This window comes from Protopterus annectens, chromosome 15.part0 (assembly GCF_019279795.1).
Source record: "Protopterus annectens isolate FY-2018-M chromosome 15.part0, PAN1.0, whole genome shotgun sequence".
Lineage (NCBI taxonomy): Eukaryota > Metazoa > Chordata > Ceratodontiformes > Protopteridae > Protopterus > Protopterus annectens.
Window position 1 is genome coordinate 220,243,091 of NC_056749.1, and position 21,179 is coordinate 220,264,269.

At 36.1% G+C, this 21,179-nt stretch overlaps 1 protein-coding gene across 3 annotated transcripts in view; it reads left to right on the forward strand.

The window, feature by feature from the left end:
• The window catches only part of LOC122790141 (vascular endothelial growth factor receptor kdr-like), a 674,216-nt gene that overhangs the window by 643,447 nt on the left and 9,590 nt on the right, over positions 1–21,179 (forward strand). For all 3 annotated transcript variants that reach the window (XM_044057728.1, XM_044057729.1, XM_044057730.1), the window contains exon 29: positions 8,268–8,368. In XM_044057728.1, the coding sequence (XP_043913663.1) occupies positions 8,268–8,368 (101 nt within the window). The remainder of the gene's footprint in view (positions 1–8,267; positions 8,369–21,179) is intronic.

Consider the following 21,179-nt stretch of genomic DNA (forward strand, 5'->3'; position numbering starts at 1 on the left):
GTAGCTTGGAATACATTGCATTAGAACTAAAATGACAGGCAAAAATATAATGTATATTATTATGTTTTATTTTACAATTTGATGACTGGGTAAGTGCGCTGGTCTACTCACCCTTTTCAGTCACCATCTGGGTACAGAAAATAAATCATAATATAAATATCTATGAAATGGATAAAACATAGCAACTAGGTTTGTATTTGTCACGGTGACAAAAGCAGAAATTTGGAAACCACATAACACTAGCTGCTGAGATTTAAGTATAGATAGATGTACAACCTATTTATGGTGTTCAGTTTCAGTAGGATTTCATGACATTAATGACTGAAGTACTGACTGTTTGGAATAGATATGGGCTGTAATTATTTGCCAGTGTCAAAGAGTCAAAGGCACCTAGATTCATTGTATAGGTGTTCCTTTAGGGTTCTTTAAAAAAAGTCTCCAGCATATAATTTTTTATATCATTCGGCAGGTAGTTCCACATGGCTCCCTATTCTAGAAATTGCGTTTTCATTTTCTATTCCAGAAAATACTTTTTCACCAATGTCTAGTTTGAATCTAGGTATAGCGAGTGGAGTTTTGACTGGAAAGCAGTCTTTCAAGGAGACCAGTAGCCTAACAGAAGTATTTTAGACACAAGTACTAAGTAGTAAATTGGTTTTGTTTGTAATAGGAAGCCACTGAACTTTTGTATTAAGTCACAGTGATGCACGCGTTGGTCTGCTACAACAGCAAATCTACATATTCCATTTTCAGCTACTTGTTGCTTGTGTGTGTTATGGGATGTGTTTTATCTGATGAAGTCATTTCAGGCGACGAAAACGTGTGTAGTGCTTGCTGCTGAATTTGTTTGCACGTTAATAATAAATTTCTTGTGCCTTATCGTGAGCTTATTTGCCCTGGTGGTTACTGGACTGGTGTGGCTGCTTTCGTTGGTGTGTTATGGGCTGGACTGAGGCTGATAATTGATATGACATATTTAGTTTTGGCATTAACAGATTTTTAGCTATGGCTAGATGTGTGGCACAGTAGAGGAGGAGGGAGATATGGTAGCATAATTTAACTTGAGAGAAGACCAAAGTGATGTTATCTGTAATAGTAATGAAGATAAGTGTCTGGTCCAGTGTGATACCAAAGTATTTTTGGTGAATAATATGTGAAATGATGTTCTTTTTGTATGTTTAAGTTGTGCTATAGTGATGTATGCATCTTGTTTGCTTCCAGTAGTAGTAGATAATTTGCATGCATAATAAACCTGCTATCTGGTAAGTCAATTGTGGTGTCATTAATTAATAGGGAGAACAGTAAATGGACAGCACAGAGCCTTTTGTAACTCCACTGTGGAGTGTGTCTGTTGGAGAAGATGTTATCAGACAATATTTGAAGTATTTCAGCCTTGAGATAATTTTCAAACCATAGAATTGTATTCTCACCAAAGTTAGGATCAAGGAGTTTGTTTTAGACTAGGAGGAGTCAATGGTTTACTATTCTCAAAGGCTTTCCTCATGTCAACCCTAAAATAAGGCAGCTGCGGTGCTTAAGGCATTTCCGGATCCATATCATTGAATGAATAATAAGGAATAGTTACTGATATGCTTAAAGAGTTGTTGGTAAAGATGCTTTTTGAAAAAATGTTTGCTATTGGGTGAAGATTTGATATGGGTCTATATTCCTTTAGGTTTATGGGTGTGTGGACTTTTAGAAGGGGTATTCTGATTGTCTGCATAGAGGACAAATTTTCTTCTTAATAAATTATAGATATCAGTCAGAGGTTTGACAATTTGTTTGGCTAGTACTCTAAGGTATTTTGTAATCTGTTAAAGTTGGCTCATGATGGGTTTAGTTTTGAGAAAATGGATTTTGTTTGCTTAGTAGATACAATAGTGAAATGGAACATGCAAGTATATTAAACTAATGGATTTAACTGCAGGGTTATTTAACCACCATCAAGTTGTTCATTTGGGAAGGTGTCAGTGAAATCTTTTGTGAAAGAAAGAAGGAAGTTTCTGAAATTGTTTACAAAGTAATTTGGGCTCTTGTCCCGTTTAATGTAGCATCAAACTGAAGCAGCAGTAATGTTTCTGGATAGTTTCTTAATTTCCTTCCAGAATAATTTATGGGTTGAAACAGAGGAACTATTGTCCCATTAACATGACCAGCCTTATCTGCAAGGCCATGGAATGAACCATCATGGACTTTATTAACAAAGATATAAGAAATCTCCAAATGCTTGACCCCACCCAATTTGGCTTTGCCAAGGGGAGATCATGCCTGTTAAACTTGGACGACTTCTTTGAGACGTCACCAAAGCCCTAGATGAGGGCAAATCTGTGCATGCAGTCTAGAGAGACTTAGGCAAGGTCTTTGACACAATCCCCCACTCAGGCATCATTGATAAACACAGCCAGCTGGGCATCAGCCCATATATTGTCAGGTGGATTGCAAACTGATTCACTGATAAAACTCATACGATCAAAACAGGAGACTCCACATCCTCCAACAGACCCATAACCAGTGGTGTTCGACTGGGATCAGTTTTGAGAACCCTACTGTTTAGAATCTACTTCTCCGAAATACAGGCTAAGCTAAAGGACTATGGCTGGTAGAGTTTGCTGATGACTGCAAAGTGGGAGCGATCATTGAAACCCCTAGCAATGTCAACATCATGCAAGAAGGTCTTATGCAGTCTAATGACTGGTGCCAAAGTCATGGACTTAAACTTAATGCAAAAAAATGCATCATCCCCTTTGGTAAGGGTGATGTTCATGCAAGCTGCCACATCAATAGCAATACCCAAGGCACATAGTCAGTGGTGAGAGATCTGGGAGCACACATCGATAGCAACCTTAACTTGGATCACAATGTCTCCACAGTGGTAATAAGGGCATTTTATATTGCTTCTCTCATAAGTAAGGGCATTGCCTCCAGAAAAAAAAAAAAGTTATAACCCCCCTGTCCTCTTCCCTCATCAGGCCAATAACAGAATACAATGCTTCTTTTGGTATGTTCCTTTCCAAACACCTGCAGCAACTGGAGAGACAACAAAGGTTCCTTGCAAAGAAAATTCAGGGTCTTCAAGATCTGTCTTCTGTACTGTGTCATACAGACTGTTCAGAGGTGACCTGTGCCTTGCATATAGAGCAATCTCTGACCCAGCTTTAATGGAAATGCTACACATTCGCAAGTCAAATGGCACATGGGTCACTCACTCAAAGGACCTTAACCTGGTATGTAACATCAACAGAACTTGCTAGAGAGATTTTTCTCACACAGGTTTCCTCACCTGCAGAACAAACTTTCTATTCATGTTAAACAAAGCCCCTTGTTGGCCCTATTTAAGCTTAATTTGGACGATTGGATGGGTAACCAGAAGTTCCATTTGTGTTCCTCTTGGACAGGGACAATAGTTGCTGATTTTGGTGTCTGTTTGAACCAGACACCCTTGGGAACACAGGTTGAACTTGGCTAGGTTTGTAAGGGCCCTGGGGCTGTTAGCCTAGTAACCTCCTATGATCCTGTAATTGTTGTTTATTCTGGTGGACTTTCTTAGGTCAAGGAACATTTGATGGGGATTTTTATTAGAGGGGATTTGTTTAAAACCTTTGTCCAGACTTTGTTTCCTTCATTTTATTTGTTTTGTTTAATGCCTTCAGAAAGCCTGGGGCACTTTTACTGAGCCACCTATGTATGGGGAAAATTTTTTTCCTGAATGCTTGAGAATATGCTAATTTAGTAAGAAAGTGCTAGGGTGGGGTCTTCATTTTTCAGTTAGGATAATTATGTGTGGTTGTATGTTGTGCCAGGTTTTAATTTGTTATTTTGCTCTCTGAGCTGATATTAGATCATTTTTAAGAATGTTTTATTGGTAGGACTTTCATTGCTGGGTGAAATAGTACAAAATATCGTGAAAATGTAGACATCCAACTTTGGGAAGTCAGATATAGCAGGTAAGTGGAAAAGAGGGGAAGAGATTGTTGTAAGGAAGAAAAAGGGAACATGTAAAAAGACTATGCAATAGTAATAGAAAAATAGCAATTCACCGGGAGCAGAAATTTGGAAGCAGAGAAAGGACAGCACATTTAGCAAAGGAAGTTAGTAAAGTGTGGGCATAGCAAGGCTGTACCTGTCCTCATAAAGTCCTTTTTGCTGTCGGCTGCACAGAGTTAGTGAACCTAGACTGCTTAAAATGTAGTTACTAGTGAGTTAATGAAAAGAAAATGGGGGTCAGACTAACATAGGAGTACCCCCATGGGTTGTAGATACTGGTGGAAAGCAAAAACACTCACCACACTAATTAAACAGAGCTAATGAACTGCGTGTGAGGAGAGCTACTTTGGTAGCGTATATGCAGAGCATGCCAGGGACTCTTATAATTTCAAGTACAGCAATTACCTTGAGTTTCACTTACATAATGAATGAAAGGTCATGTGGGGTTGGATTCCCTCTCCTTCTAATAAGATGCCCAATGGACTGTGTTTTTTCACCATTCTATGTTTGGGGGAAGGTTTCTTTACTTGTTATGCCTTCCTTTCAGGTCCTTTTAAAATTAATGTAAGTTATAACTTATTAGACGAGGAAGAGAAAAAACACACAGAAAAAAGCGCTGGTAAGGAAAAATGCTTTCCATATATTGCATATACTTAACAGTTATAATACAGTTTAAAACAGCAGGAGGCCTCACTTTCCCAAGAATACCAGCAGTTAAAAGGGTAATACAGTGTTGTAGCATAACTTAGTTACCATATGCTTAAATAATTTATTTTTTTTATTTGCAAAGACTTAAAATAAAGAATATTGCTAAATGAAGTTTCAACTCTGTAATGATAAATATACTCCATGGAACAAACTCCTTCAAAAATTCTGATGATAAAGAAGATTTTAAAAAGTCACATATGTACAATCAAGTATACTTGTTTTGGGTTTCATAGAAACTTATGATCCACTCATGTGTAACTTTTACTGCAACTTATACTCTGTATGTGGTTTGAACTTTAAGAGTTAAACCATATATATATTATAGCAAATACTCAAACAGAAAAACAACTCACCGGTGAAACTGGATTAATGCCTGATGCACCTAAGTAAATACAGATAAAATCCAACAGAGAGGTTTGTGGCAAAAACAACGGCACTGCAAAAACTGCTTGAATAAAAGTCCTTTTATTAAAAAAAGTACTGAATAAAACACAAGAAAAATGCAAGTGCTTTCACAGTGTATTCCACTGCTTCCTCAGACTTCTGTTTTGCCACACACCTCCCTGTTGGATCATATATATATTATGGTGATGTCTTTTTAACAGGGCCTGCATTGCTGCTGGTCTGCAATCATGTTGGTACTAATGCTGACTAGAAAAATAGGTAGATTGTTGGCTCACTCTCTGTCTCTCACCCAGTGTCAGGACCTGGGTTTTGTAAGCATGATTTCTCTCACCCTGTTTCTCCAAAACATGCTACTTGATTGGTTACTCTGATCTTCCCATATTTATCCTTACCCTTGAGAGGTGCATCATGGTTGAAAAGGGCTAATACAGTCCAAGTTACTTACTGGGTGTACATATTGAGAAAATATTATATTATGAACGTACATGTTTATTAACCCATGTCACGTCTAAGATGGCCTACTTTTGGTAAAGAAGCCAAAGAAAAAAATGCAGAGTAATATGATGTCACAAAACTCTTCCAGTCAGGATGGACAGCGATGCACATATACTACGACTGCTTTCTTAACACTTGAAATATTAATGGAGTTAAACACTGCACTAAAATGTAATGGAGTAAAAAAATAAATAGAAGCATTTGTGCTGTGTCAATGCCACCCACCACGTTACCCCCCACATCATATACATATACCCAAAAGAAAGCAATCTAATGCATAGCAAAACACATCTGTTAACTGATAGTAGATGCACCCACAGGTTATATTTTTACTTTATATCCACTAAAAATAGCAATTTTACCCATTGGTTGCTAGCGTAGACTAGTAGGTTCAAAGTCCGTGTTAAGAGATGTAATCCCTTCATAAAATACATAGTCTGAGAAAATTAAAATGCAGTCCAAAATTCAAGAAAATTTACAACTGCCAAATCCCCATAAAGTCAACAATAATGTTGATGTTGTCTTTTGGCTTTTCCCGGTTAGGGGTCACCACAGCAGAACTTCGGTCCGCTAGTGATTGGCAGTAGATTTTCACGAACGCCGAGGTGCCAGCTCGACGTCCAACCTTCAACGAAGGCACACACTAATATTCAATTTCAAAGTTTACACTAGGTTAATCAAACAATTGTTTTGGGTAATATAATTTGCAATGGCAGAGGTGAATTCTTATGCTACAATATTGTTTATAGTAGGTTAATCATTCAAAACTGCTTTCATGTAAAACAACTTAGACATTCTCAAATCATTATTATGCTATAAATGCTCACCTTTCCATTGAAGGCTGTGTATGTTTCCCTTGAAAATAAGACTGCTTTAGTAGGCTGGAATTAAACATTTCCCAATTATCAATGAAAACATAATAAAAGAAAACAAATGCAAAAGCTGCTCCTGTTATTAGATGACGAAAAACAGGCAACCACCCCCCAAAAAGGCCCAGTAGTTTAAATTATTGTTGTCTACCTCTGTTTCCTTCCTTCCTTATATACTGAAATATGACTATGACAACTGTATCTTGGCATGTTTCTGTATAAGCTTCTGTTCTTATGACCTTTCCAAAAGCACCAGTATTGGACACCATATCTACCCTACTCTTTTTATTGGACACCATATCTACCCTACTCTTTTTATTGGACACCATACCTACCCCACTCTTTTTATTGGACACCATATCTACCCTACTCTTTTCATTGGACACCATATCTACCCTACTCTTTTTATTGGACACCATATCTACCCTACTCTTTTTATTGGACACCATATCTATCCTACCCTTTTTATTGGACACCATATCTATCCTACTCTTTTTATTGGGCACTATATCTGACCTTGTAACTCTTCTAGTTACATTGCATTTCTAATTATTGCAAGTGTGGAAAATAGAGTTAAATTGTTAAAGATCAAAGTCTGACAGAAGGGATTATAAACTTGTATTAAAATACTGAGTAAAAGTTCTCTGATTATAAAATTTCAATATTCCAAATGGAGTCCAGTAAGAAAGCGCAAGCTCAGAATCTGCTGTTTCACTTTAATATAAATTACATAGATGTGGGTCACAGTTTCAAATATTTTATTACAAAATAATTCATGATTCTGAATGAGGAAATATGCAAAGAAAGCCATCTGTGGATGTGGACACCTCTGTATTCCCATCATTATACATGCTACTTGTAATAATCATGAATGAGGTCACCATTACACAGTTTTGAAGAGAAATAATTAGCTTTTAACAAAAATCTGGTACTTGCCTTTTTCCTTTATTTGGTGAGTTTAAAACACTACGCTTAAAATTGTCTGAATTTAGCACTTGTATTATGGGCAGTGCCCACAATGCCTGTCACTGGTAATTTCCATATTTAGTCGAGTAAATGTATTCATTTTAGAATAAAGTTAGCCATCTTATCTCAACTCTACCCATCCAGCTGACCTGATATTCAGTGTGTTGATTTTACTCTATAAATTAACAAATCTTATCATATCATAAATCTTCACTTATTATCATAATACCTCACGGTTTTTAAACATTTTCAAAAATATCAAAGGTCTGTCTTGGATTAAACATATTGTTCTCAGATAAAATGTCATTTTTTGCATTGAGAATCACATTTACCACTAAGCTAAAGCTAATATATTCTAGGTAGGTTATGAACCCCTGTAATATGTTTGTAGTCAAAAATGTTCTGAATAAATAATTACGATATTTCATTTCTAATCAAGGACAGTTTCTTGCCCACAGGTTAGTGTACGATGCGACTAATACATTTATATTTCAGACAGATGTGATAAATACAAGTGTGGTAGTTTTGTGCATGGTTTTAAAATTAGTCCTATATTTTACTGTTTCAAATTAAATGCCTCAAATATCTTACCAATCCACTTGAATTAAAGGTCATAAAAAACATGTTATCTTTGAAATCATGAAACATTCAGTCTCTGTACATTCCCCTTTTGTTGCGTAATAATGACAAATAGCGCATGTATTACCATCTGAAGAGAGCTGGTAGTGAACTATGTCCTCTCCTTCCACCACCACAAGCATCCCCAACAAACACATTGTTTGAAATGGTAAAACCAAAGGTGCACTACATTTATCAAACTCTGTTCTCTGTTTTTCACAGGAAGGTGAGTCTGACAGTGACATGGTACTACAGCTGGCAGAAATGAAGAACCTCAAGAGGATGGAAACCCGTTCCTGGCCTTATGGCATATTTTCTTTTGCGTAAGTGTTTTCTGGGTTTTTACATCTTATGTCAGGTGGCAGTGAACAGTCTAGAATTTGTGAAAAGATACTGCCTACAATGTTTCAACAGTCATGCATTTTTACAGATTATGTAGCCGTTTCAGGTGGAATCACATCCAAATCCTGATCAACTTATTGGCACAGTGAAGAAGCCACCACACTGAACAGGAATGTGCATTGCAGCGGTACAGCAAGTCACTGAATGACCTGTACCTGTGCATAGCAGCTTGCAATAGTCATACATATGCAGCCAAAACTACAACTGAAGTACTACAAAGATTAAGTCATTTCTGTTTGTTTTTGGGACTGCACTGTTTCAGTGGCGGTTCCAATTCAGTGAGATGCTGGCATTGGCAACTTAGGATGAAACATCTAGAATTTCACCATCCAGGCTTATAACTACCTCATGTAATTCAGTTTCAGATTTGTGAAGGTACCATTTTATTTCTTTATAGTGGATTAGCTCTTTGTAAGTTTAAACAGTGACATCTGTATACGAGACTAGGGAACATTTTAAATTATAGCCCACGGTCTGTTGAAAAGTAAGCGGCAAGAATACCTGCATTTTATTTTAATAACTGCAGCAGGCTGTGTTGAAGGTATGCAAAGCAGCAATGATTCAGCTTAGATTCAAAGCGCATCTCAGAGAATACACCCTGCTAATCAGAAAATCAAACTGTTGCTAGAGTTGCACCCAATATTCCATTTAGCTACATCAGTTATTTTATTTTGCATGGGTGACACTACAGATGTTCTGAAAATCAGAGAATGCATTTTGTTGATGATATAGTCATATGCAGAGTTGATACACAGGAAGATGTACAAAGGATGGGCATGGATTTTACAAAATAGAGGAATAGATTAAAACAAAGTAACAAATTCAGTGCAAAAGTCTAAAATGAATTAATCTCAGAAATTAACAGTTAAAGTAGTACACAAATGGAAAAACTGGAGCAATAAAAATTAATATAAGTATTCATATTAGATTATCCAAAAGTAAACAGACAGTCTGACAAGGAAGTCTGGTGACTATCATGCAGATGAAGAGGAGGCATCAGAAAAAAACATCATGGTTTCATCCCTCTCTGTAAAACAGCTGGTATAACCTTAGATTTTCTTATAAGATGTTAAGGATAAGACTCCTAAATACTCTAACATTGATAACATTTGCGGAGTTTGGCATATAATAAAGATCATATTTTATATGACTCAAATGACAAAAGAACAAGCAGTCTATAAAGTCTTTGCAGTCCCACTGATAACAGATATGCATCTGTTTCTATGAAATCTCAAAATATCCTAGAAATTCTCAAAAACTATGTTACTACAGTTAGCTACATGATAAATTTAATCTAGTGTAAAACTTTAGTTTCATGTATTGCACAGAAGTCTAAAATGAGAGTGAGCATAAATCTGGTGAAGGAAACAATCAATATAATTTTTTTTTTTTTTTTTACAGCTGAAGTAGTGACAATTCATACAGATATATTCTGTACCCAAAAAAAGAAGTCATACACCCACTCTTAATGGACATGTGTAGTTTAACATGCCAAATTATGACTGTGAAAAAAAACTGCCAATCTCCCTTTGACTGTTATTAGAAAAACTCTCAGATAAGTAGACTCCAATACAAATGTACCTAGTGTTTCAGTTTACCCCGAAATAATTTGGCCCTGCCATACTACTATGGTCAGTACATTAGAGTGTGTTTTACTGGTATTATCTTGCTGGAGAGAGAGAAAAGGTCTAAATTGTGGAGAAGTATATGTGCCTTTTCCTGCTGATGTAATACAGTCTCAATACAAATATACCTTGGACATATTCTGCATGGTCATCCTGTAAAAGATGTCTTTTATCCGAGCCTGATGTATAAAAATTATAATGCCATGTGCCAGTAGTGAAAGTGAATTACTTTATATGCCTGTCTATGAGAAACAATATCTCAGCCCTTCTTAAGCTGTTCTTAGTAAAACCTTTAGAGAATTATACCTGGACAATAAAGCATGAAAAGCAGCCTTGACCACTAATCCTACAATAAAGGGTTAAACATATTTCAGTGTTGATATTGCCTAGTCTTTCTTAAGCACAAAATTAGGCTGATAACTTTTTCAGTAAGAAAAATATCCCTGTTTTGAAGAAATATCAATTTTACTTGTGATGCGTTGCTAATGCAATACATTTTCTGCACATATACTGCATTCCACTCTCTGAAAAGAAGTTATATATCTACGCTTTAATAGAAAGAAAGTATATTACAGACTATGACTGTGCATTCCTATTTATAAGGGGCAATATTTCAATCTCCCTTAGACAGTTATTGAGAATTACACATCAACAGTCAGGTATAGAGTATGCCTACAATTGTAATCCTTACTTTAAGGTTACACAAGTTCAGCACTGACATCAGCTGTGATTATGCCCTATACCATATTAAAATTGTTGGTAGTAATCTCTTTCAGTGACAGAGAATGTTCTTTTGAAACAATGTATATGAATTTTACATCTGATGTAATGCTAACCTAATACAGACAGTAAAGATGAATTCTGTACATGTATTATCTACTATGAAAATAAGTTGTATGCCCTCCCCTTATAGTAAGAAGATACCATGCAGCTTGGCTGCATGGTACATAATAATGGCAATGTGGACCTACTGCTGGTGTGTGTGTGTATGTATGTATGTATGTATGTATATATATATATATATATATATATATATATATATATATATATATATATAAGAGATGGTTGTACATCTGGAGCTACTGTTTTAATTTTGTAGTACAATGTTCAGATAATAAATCTGAATAGGGCCATAGGTTTAATAAGCAGTAAGCTCTCTGCCTCATAGCTCTAGGTTGTGTGGTTCAAGCTTGGCTTTTACTTACTGTTTTTATGGAGTTTGCATATTCTCCTCTTTTTTGCCTATATTTCCTTGGATACTCTGGTACCCTGCCACCTTCAAATACTGTACTTACCCTTGCCCTTATAGCCTGGGCCTTGGCTTAAAATGAGGTGGACTAGCCATATATGTTAACTAAAGTTATAAATAAAGATTTTTTTTCTGTTTTAAAGAGTACTAAGATTGCACTTTTATGAGCAAAGGAAAAAGAAAAACGCATCCTGAATTTCTGAGTGCTAGACTAGAGTTCTTGAAAGCATCTTTGTGTCTAAAGATATGACTTTCTGTGGCAGCTTTAACAATATTTTAACCTCACTTGCAATGCATCATAGGGAATATGCAAATTTCTGAAAATAAAAGTGTTTCTGCATACTGGTTCTTGAATTCACAATGACACAAACGTCTTTAATACTACAGTTAGTACAATAAGTCACACTCTGCTAATTACAGAATTTGGTTAATTTCAATGAAGCCAGTTTCACTAAAAAATACTATCAATGAATAACACTGAGAAACACTTTCCATGAAAGCTCCTGAAAAGCTGTTTTGTAGGGGGATAATCCCACTGCACATTATCAGATTAAATATATTAACTCCATGGCTATTCTCTGACAGAGTAGCTGATGCATGGAACAGACTACCAAATTACATTAAAGCAAGTACTAGCTTAGATATTTTTAAGAACAGCCTGGATACTTATTATGGGAACAAGTGTTTTGGTATATTGGCAAGCTAGAAGGGCATTAATGCCTGTCCTTGAAATATTTGTATGTATGTATGTATGTATACAGCAGTGGTGAAATGGCAAACACCTTACAAGTAAAAACTAATTTATGAACTACATTTGCGGTACTCCATAATAACAAGTACTAATGATACAGTAACCCAAGAAATGAGACATGAACACACGTCTACATAAAAATTCCACTTGCAATAAATAAAGACATAAACTTAATTAGGAAATAAATTGGGGTTACAGAGTTTCTCTTTGTACATGTTCAATTACTTCCAATTTTTTCACTAACAGTAGTTTCAGTGAAGCTGTCTTCAGTGAAGTAACATGATCCCTAGAAATAGATATGTTGGGTATAGCAAAAGTAAAAAAAAAAATCATTGTGTTGTTCTCTTAAACAGTCAAGCTTATGAGGAGTCTGAAAAATATTTATTTCAGGAAGAAGTACCAAATTAGCAACAAATAAATAGTGGTTAGCTCTTAACTGAAAACAGCACAATTGAGTGATTTTGTGTGTTATATTATGTACTCTCCCCATGAGAAAGGAGAAAAATGTAGATTTTTTTGTGAAATGTTTAACTTCATAAAGTAAAAGATATAATTGCCACATTAAAATACATTATATACAAGCAAACTTACATGTACAAGTACACATGCATGCACAAAAACACATACATGTGCACACACCCACATGATCCATGAAAAGTCAAATCAGTGATCATTTCTTTTCACACACAGACTGCTTCCACAACCACCCAAAAATATCCACTTTATGACTGGGTACATCTCTGATGTTAGACTGTGAGAAAGTGAATTTCACAAAAACACAAAGAGACACAATCAGAAAGACTGACAGGGACACACACACACACACCAAAATGTAGCTGCTAAGCTAGATCAATAACTGGCTGCATTCACACACAAGCTGCTTCTTACCTTCAAAGTAACCACATTCTTCATGCATTCTGACATTTCTTTGACAAAGCTAAATAAATATGGCATGTTACTGTATTTTAGCAAGTCTCACATAACTGTATTTACTCTGCAAAAGAGAGCCATCTCTGAGATTCAAAGTGTCTTCCACCTTTACTCATGTCCAATCAGATGATAAAGTCGTATAAATAAGCACTGACACTGTTTGCATCAATGTAGCTGATGTCATGATGATTTACCAATGATGACCTGTTAGTGTGTCACTAGGAAGGACATGAAATGGTATGCCTGTGAGTAATAACATAAATCCACTTCTGGATTTATTTTGAGGTTACCTTATTTTTTCGTTAAACTTTTAAGACAGTTGTTTCATTCTTACATTAACTGCATTAATAAACTACATATTCCTAAAGTTTATGAGGTTGTTGGGTTGCTTCTTTAATTATCTTGTCCTAAAAAATTTGTCCATGACTCCTATTATAAAGTATTCTACTATGAATACTACTGTGAATGCACTGGCATTTATCCTGACCCCACTATAGACTTCTCTACTCATGTGAAAAAAAATCTTTATTCTGAGATCTTCTTTCAATTAAGACAATCTTGTTTCATTTCTTTCCTTCTCATGCCTAAATTCAAAGATGAGTGGAGTAGAGTGTATTTCTTCCACAGTTCAGAGGTGTTCTTCCCTTAAAAGTCTCTGTATTTTCCATAACTCACACAAATGCCATCCTTTGATTTGCAGAATATTCTTCTTTGTCCTGGGGCTTGATCCACAAAAATCCCATCGTTTTATTTTCTTCATATTCAGTTATCTGATATGTTTACTATGTTGTATTTATGCCACTTCCTTGTTTTTCCTCCGGCTTTATTGTAATTGCACACTATACTATTTTGATGTAATAAAACACTTTCAGACTCTTTGCTGTTTCATGTTCTCACAAACCATGCTCACTGACCAATACTGTAAGCTAGACATCGCAATAAAACATGTTTTCATTTCTTAGAATCAAAATATAAAAGTTCTAAAACTACACAACTCCAGTTACCATCACATATCATATTCATCCCTGCTAAATCCCCACAAAAAAGGCTTTAATACCACAAGCAATATGCAAATCATGACATCATGACTTCTAAAGTATGACACTAGTAGAGAATTTTACAGTGCAAGAAACATACATAAAAATGTTGTGTCAGATGCTTTAAAGCACAGCAAACAAGATTAATTATGGAGACTAGATGTATTCTAAAGTGAGATAAACTTTGCAGGTAAGTATAAGTTATCCAGCCACCCTAAAATGCTGCATAATGGCAAAATATCACCACCCATGCTGGCAATGCCAATCTGTTGGCAAAATTGTTCAAGAATCCACCCTATACCCCATGTCCTAAGTTATGCTAGTACCGGTTCTCTATTTGAGGGCTATTGCAAGGACTACATCCTTTCATTTTCAGGGCCTGCCATTTTTAGGAGTGAATAGGCAGTCAATGTAGTTGCCAAGCTTTGGACACAGGGTCTGGTAGTCTCATTCCCCAATACCTTTGCCACTTTCACATCTATGCCTTTTGCGTACATCATTTATATGTCTTTTGTGTACGTCATTTATATGCCTTTTTGTTACCCTTTCTTCCTTTTCTCCCTACTGTCAAGAATACTGGAGATGGCCATCTTTGCACAGATTTCCACACACTTAACAGTCATTTGGCCTGCTTATTAGTCAGCAACATGGCTTTATGAAGAGATAAAGCACCTTAGCAGTCACCATTCTCTCACTAACAGTATGACTGTCTGCTCCATCACAGTAATTTACTGCCTGAAATATCTCACATACTCTCTCACTAATAAGTTTGTTACTTTAATCTTACATGGGTCAGTATCTTGCGATACAGGAGTCAGAAACCCACAGAGCAATTCTTGGTTTACTCCGGACAAAACAGCACAAGATATTTTAAACCACAACTGTTGAAAGCATTACATCTGCTTTAAAGCATGTCTGCTATTTGACCTCCTGACAGCTTCATTAGAGTCAGGCTACAGCTAATATTGCTTTCCCTTGTAACTAGGACATTTTCAGCATTGAAGAATTGCAATATAAAACATCTTGTAAGGAAGCCCATTTTATTGCTGTGAAAGTGACATGCCCCATCAGTAACTGTCTGTACTAGAGAATGGGTAAACACAGTTCTGCTAACTCTCACTCCACAGCTACTCTGTTTTTAATTTTTAGGTTATTGAAGTTCAAGCAAGACAAGGACAATACACACAGGTATCATTGAAGCCTGGCCTTGGGCCCAGGAGCCTGTGGAGTGCCAGATAAATGCAATGTTATAGACTTTTAACACATTAAGATAGATTCTAAGCATTTTTGTGGGTCTGGAATGGATGCATCTGATGTGCATATAGAATGGGTTATTAAAAGGAACAGAATCTTCACTAGGAAGTATTGCAATGTCTAGAAAGTGTACAAATTATAATTATGCATTTTTTCATAGAAGAATGCTTTACTGCAGTTCCTGTTGTACTTTCATTTTATTATTACTATTATTATTAATAATTTGTTAATTGAGCAAATAACCTAACTAGGCTGGATTACTTTGTCACACTGTGTGTTTGCTGAGACATAATAAAATATATTGTACAGAGCCAAATAAGCAGCAGATGCAATAGCATTAGAAGGTGCAGACTGTTGTTGTTGTGTCTTTTCGGCTTTTCCTGGTTAGGGGTTGCCAGAGTGAAACTCTGGTCCGCTAATGATTGGTAGTTGAGTTTTACGTGCCGAGTTACCAGCCCTGATGCACAACCTTCAACAAAGGTACGCCCATTCACGCATGTCTCCACACAGAAGACGCTCTAACTGAGAATCGAACCGGACAGCGTCTTACTGCGTGGCGACAATGCTACCACAGCACCACTGTGCTGGTAGTAAATGCCAGATGCTCAAAGTTAACAGTGAAAATTACCATTCAGTGGTACATTTTACTTATCTGAAATTCAAAGTGCTACATTGCTAAATTGTAAACAACATTATTTAGAAAGGTGCAACAAAATAAAACAAAGAATGAGAACTCAAGAAGGGAACCTAAAAGTGAGGAGATTAAGATATACAGTACAATAAGAGAAATTAAAGCAGGAATATGTGGAGTATGCTTCAGTAGAGGGCACCTTGGTGCTGCTGCAAAAGTCAGAATTGAAACGGCCTAAAAAAAAAAAATATTGTGAGAGGCAAGTTTTAAGGAGAGGGAATTGCTTTGATCTCCCCTATGTACATACACTTCGATCTCTAAGTGGAAATGTATGCCTCTAGAGATGGCATTATCCTAGATTTAGGGATCTGGCTAGAAAAATACTTTACTTACTGAGTGGCTCTGTTTGAAAGGAGAAGTCACATGAAAATTCTTTTAGTGCATTTATGGATTTGCTACGAAAATAAATCTATATATTTTGTTTTCATTGACTTGTAATCAATCGGTCCTGTAGGCTGAATGAAGGGGGTTCCTATTATTTAAGCGATCACAAAGTTGTGGACGCTGTTTTGTCAAAAGTGTTTACGCAAAATGGTAAAATGATGAAAGGACAGAATAGCAATTTTTTTCCTAGGGAAAAAAATCACTGGGCCATTTTTGGGACTTTGCCATTTTCTCCTTTGTGGTGCGGTCTCGGAGTTGGTATATTTAAGTAGGGGTGGTATGGGGGACACAGTCCCCCACATCAATGGGGGTCTGGGGCGAAGCCCACCATTTTTGTTTTTTATGGAGCAGCAATTTTTTTCCCTGGGAAAAAAAATTGCTTATGGTTGTATTCGACATTTTGCATTTTCATAGTGTTTGGGTCGATTATATAGCGTTCGTAATTTCAAGCATTTGCTAATATAATTTTTACATACCAGTCTCACCTGCATTAATATTAGTTGCCCTTTGTCTAAGGCAACAGCCCCTTTATGGTTTTCCAAGTAGGAGGTAGGTGTAAAGTGGAAGAGAATGAAACTTATCTTTCACAATGCATGAATTTTACCTTGCTGATGGCATGTTTTCATAGGAAATCACTGCCAGCAATGTTTTAGTTGTAGCACCTGCACTGAGTCCCAGCTGTTTGCAGTTTTCACTTCTCTCAATGGGTGTGCAACCCTAAAGGGGTTTACATCTAGATGAAGGTATGACTGGTTGTAGCCTCACCCAAATGTAACTAGATAATTCATAGTGGAAGCAGTTTCTTATAATTTCTCTTGTAATTACATGTTCAGCCATCTGGACATTATTTATCTGCATGGTTAGCATTATTCTGTATTTAAGAAAACAGACATTCTTAAAGTTACTAATCTCATAGCGACTAGCCTCATTTAGTCACTTTTATAACGGTTTACCACCTTGCTGCAGTGTATAAGAATATACACTGGCAAGTACTCAACAGGATTCCAGAGCTCTATGATGAGCACCCACCACTCCCCAAGGTAATTTTAGTCCATCCCTTTTTTAAGGCTGCCTAATGCTTCTGACAAGTCCCAGTTATCAAACTGCTGTGATAATCAAAGCTTTCTATAATCACTCACACATACCATTGATTTAAGGGATGTTCAACTGTTCACACTTATAGAACTAAAACCCTGAAAAATCAGGGCCATCTGAATCTTTTAGCCTGTTAAGGAACTGCCAAACTCAATGATATTCTGTGATTCTCCAAAGCACTATATGGGTGTATGTCTGTTTCAGGTTTCTCTGTTACTTTCAAACACAGATCCCCTGAATCTGGATAAAGTAACCAATGATAAAAGTATAATATTCCAAAAAAGCCAACAACTCGTTGGAATACACACGGCAAAACAACACTTTAATACAAAATAGTAAAAATATAAAACATGTGAACGCTTTCCACAGAGTCCTCTCTGCTTCCTCAGACATACTACAGTAACTGCTGCTCTTGTTTAAATAATGATACATCTAGGTCATATCCAATCAGTTAACAGCATCTTGATTGAATAAATAAAAGTTAAAGGCATACACTATACAAACACTATATAAACAATCAATCATATAAATAGTGAACTAAAAATATATGTAAAAAACTGTAAAAACATGCTCTATAAAATTAGATAGTGGTAAAACTGTAAAATATATGTACAAATATTAGAAGATGTGACCAAACATAATAATCAATGTTTCAAAGCCCTGTTGCTAAGAAAAGGTTTCAGTGAAACCTTACTATTTAGTCCAGGTGATCTGTCAGCCTGAAGCCTAATTATCCATTCTTGTTCTGAGGCTTCGGTCTTGTTGTTCATGTTCCCACCTCTTTCCTTATCTTGTATGATATGTAACACTAGAAACTTGGTGTGTGTGGCTCCCTCCTTTATAACATGCATGGCTAACGCACTTGTCTCTTTTTTTATTTTTAATGTCCCTTACATATTCTAGGACTCTATCTTTGAGTTGCCGATTAGTTTTGCCTACATAGTAGGCTGGGCATTTTGTACAGAAACCAAAGTATACAACATTCTTACTATAACAATCTGTATAAAAGCGTGTATCAATGCTGAACTTTCTAGTCCGGTGTGTATACTGCCCCCCTCCAAATATGAAGGGGCAGGCTGTACACCTTCTACATGGAAAGGTACCTAGCCTATCAGACCTTGCATAGTGGTCTCCATGTAACTTCTTATAGCACAAGTGTCTTTTTAATGACATGTTGTTTTTGAAGGTAAACAATGGTGTAGCCCCTATAACACCTTCTAGTTCATCCACATTTAACAATATGCCCCAATTATTTTTAATTATATCATAGACTGTACTGATATTACTTGCAAATGTTAATGGAAAACGTAATACATCATTCTCTGGATTCCTGGTTACTGTGGTACTGGTGGCATATTTACTTTGGTTATCCTGGTTGGTTCTCGTCCTATCATAATAGGGCTTGTACCTCTCTCTTCTCTCATTCCAAGCCACTTTAATTTGTTTGTCTATATCTCTGGCTTTATATCCCCTTTCAATAAATTCATGTTTTAACAGGGTAAGTACCTGGGACAAACTATCGTCATCATTATATAGCCTCATGCATCTAACTATCTGTCCTTTGATCACATTGGTTTTAGTGCAGTTAGGATGTAGCAGTATGCATAGAGACAAACAAATTAAAGTGGCTTGGAATGAGAGAAGAGAGAGGTACAGAATTAAAAATAATTGGGGCATATTGTTAAATGTGGATGAACAGTTGGAAATGTATTGTTTTGTGGTTTGATGAAAAGAACCAATGAATAAAAGATCCTAGTGGACCCAATTAACTAAATTCTTATGGCTCTGTTTATACTTCAAAGATGGTATGAATTTTCTTACTTAAAAACTTCTTTAACCTAAAACTTCTTATATTGTGATACAATTCACATGAATACATCTGTGCCATTTTAAAACATCAGTGCCTAATTTGGGTAGATTTACTTAATGAAGGTGTAATCAGAGAACCCAGTAAGATGAGTGGAAAGAAAAAGGCTTGTCAAATTTCTTGTGTTATAGTCACAAGGCAAATCCCTTATGTAACCTGTTTGAATCAATGCATGTCTATCTATTTTCTTGTCACCACCTATTCCATAACTATCTGTATATTTCACTGAATTTACTGTCCACCACCCTATCCCATAAAAGATTCCACACTTCTACAGCCCTCCTTGTAAATAATTACTTATGTAAATAGACGAACAAATGTATTAGTTGTAATCTATTTTTCCTGTTAAGTGATATCCCATCACAACTGCAGGTTAAAATGTTGTGTGTTTTTTGTCCTACAACATTTATTTGTTCTTGTCTCAAGTGAAAAAAGATGTAGCTCTTCCTTGCATTCTTCTAGTTGCCTTCTTTGTGTCTCCACACCTAGCTTGATATCTATCTACTTGTAAGCTCTTCAGCAATGAAAACAGTATTCCTGATTACTCCTGACTGATGGCTGGTAAAGTAATTGTATCACATCTAATTATCTTAAATCCTGTCCTCTGAAAATGCACCAGCTATATTATTTGTACCTTGAGTGGCTATGTCATACTGTTTTTGATGATTATTTCTAGTTGAGCTCAGTTACCAAATATTTTTCATGCTCTTATGTTAACATTTACACTCTTTTTCGATATTTTATACTGCTATTATTATAACCAAATCATAGAATGTTAACCTTATTTTTGCTGAATAGGATCTTCACTCCTCATAAATTACACTTATTATAATAAGTCTATAAGTTTGCATTAAATTTATAGACTATCTACAATATTTCAGCCCATTTGGATTGCCTTTACATGACTTTTATTTTGTTTACCAAGGTCGAACACTGATCAAACTTGACTAATTACAGGTTCAGCCCAGACAATAAGTAACAGAACAGCAGAGTTAAAAATTCAGTGTGTATAGTAAAACATTAAACCTAGAGAATTACAAGACTCATCCTAAACTGGAGCAACAGTCTTAGCATTATCTGCACATATGCTTTGTTTGATTTTATTCTCAGTCTGCTATGTCTGCTTTGGATGCACTGGAAAAGTATTGGATCCGGAACTGATAGCAGTGTTGTTCCATTATTAACCTCTCTTCTCTTCCTTGCAAAACTACCACCCACCACACGAAGTCTGTTCCACTATTCAGCCATACCTCATTGCTTTTACAGGCCAGCCCAAAACAATTTCATTTTGTGTAACAGTCTTCAACATAGGACTGAAGCAAAGGCTTTATGGAATTATAATTAGGTCTTACATAGCTGAAAGGACCCATTTTTTAACTCTTTCTGTCATACTACCCCCTAGAATATCTGCTACTACCACTAAGTAATTGCCCCAGAGTCAAAATCTACTCATGGCAGCTCTATGGGTAGACCCAATAGGGTTTTTGTGGCATATATTATGGAAGTAGATTGCCAAGCTTTATTTCTGCCCAGATACTGCTGCCCAGTTGTGCTTCAACTAGGTTTTCAACCCAGGTCTACCAGTTGGTAATCCTGTGCCTTAATCTCTGTTCTGTCAGGATGGGGTGCTAGTACCACAATGATAACTTATTTTTTAGGCTAGACCAGGTGCATTAAATATCAACAATGAAAGCAGTTACATAATTTAAAAAAACAAGCAAAAAACTCCACAGTGTGGATGGTGTGAAGTTCACACCTTGAAATATGATATGTACCTAGTTCATTAATAAAATTTGATCTTTAAAATATGTACTAAAAATAATAAAATAGTAGATAGTCCACAGTTCAT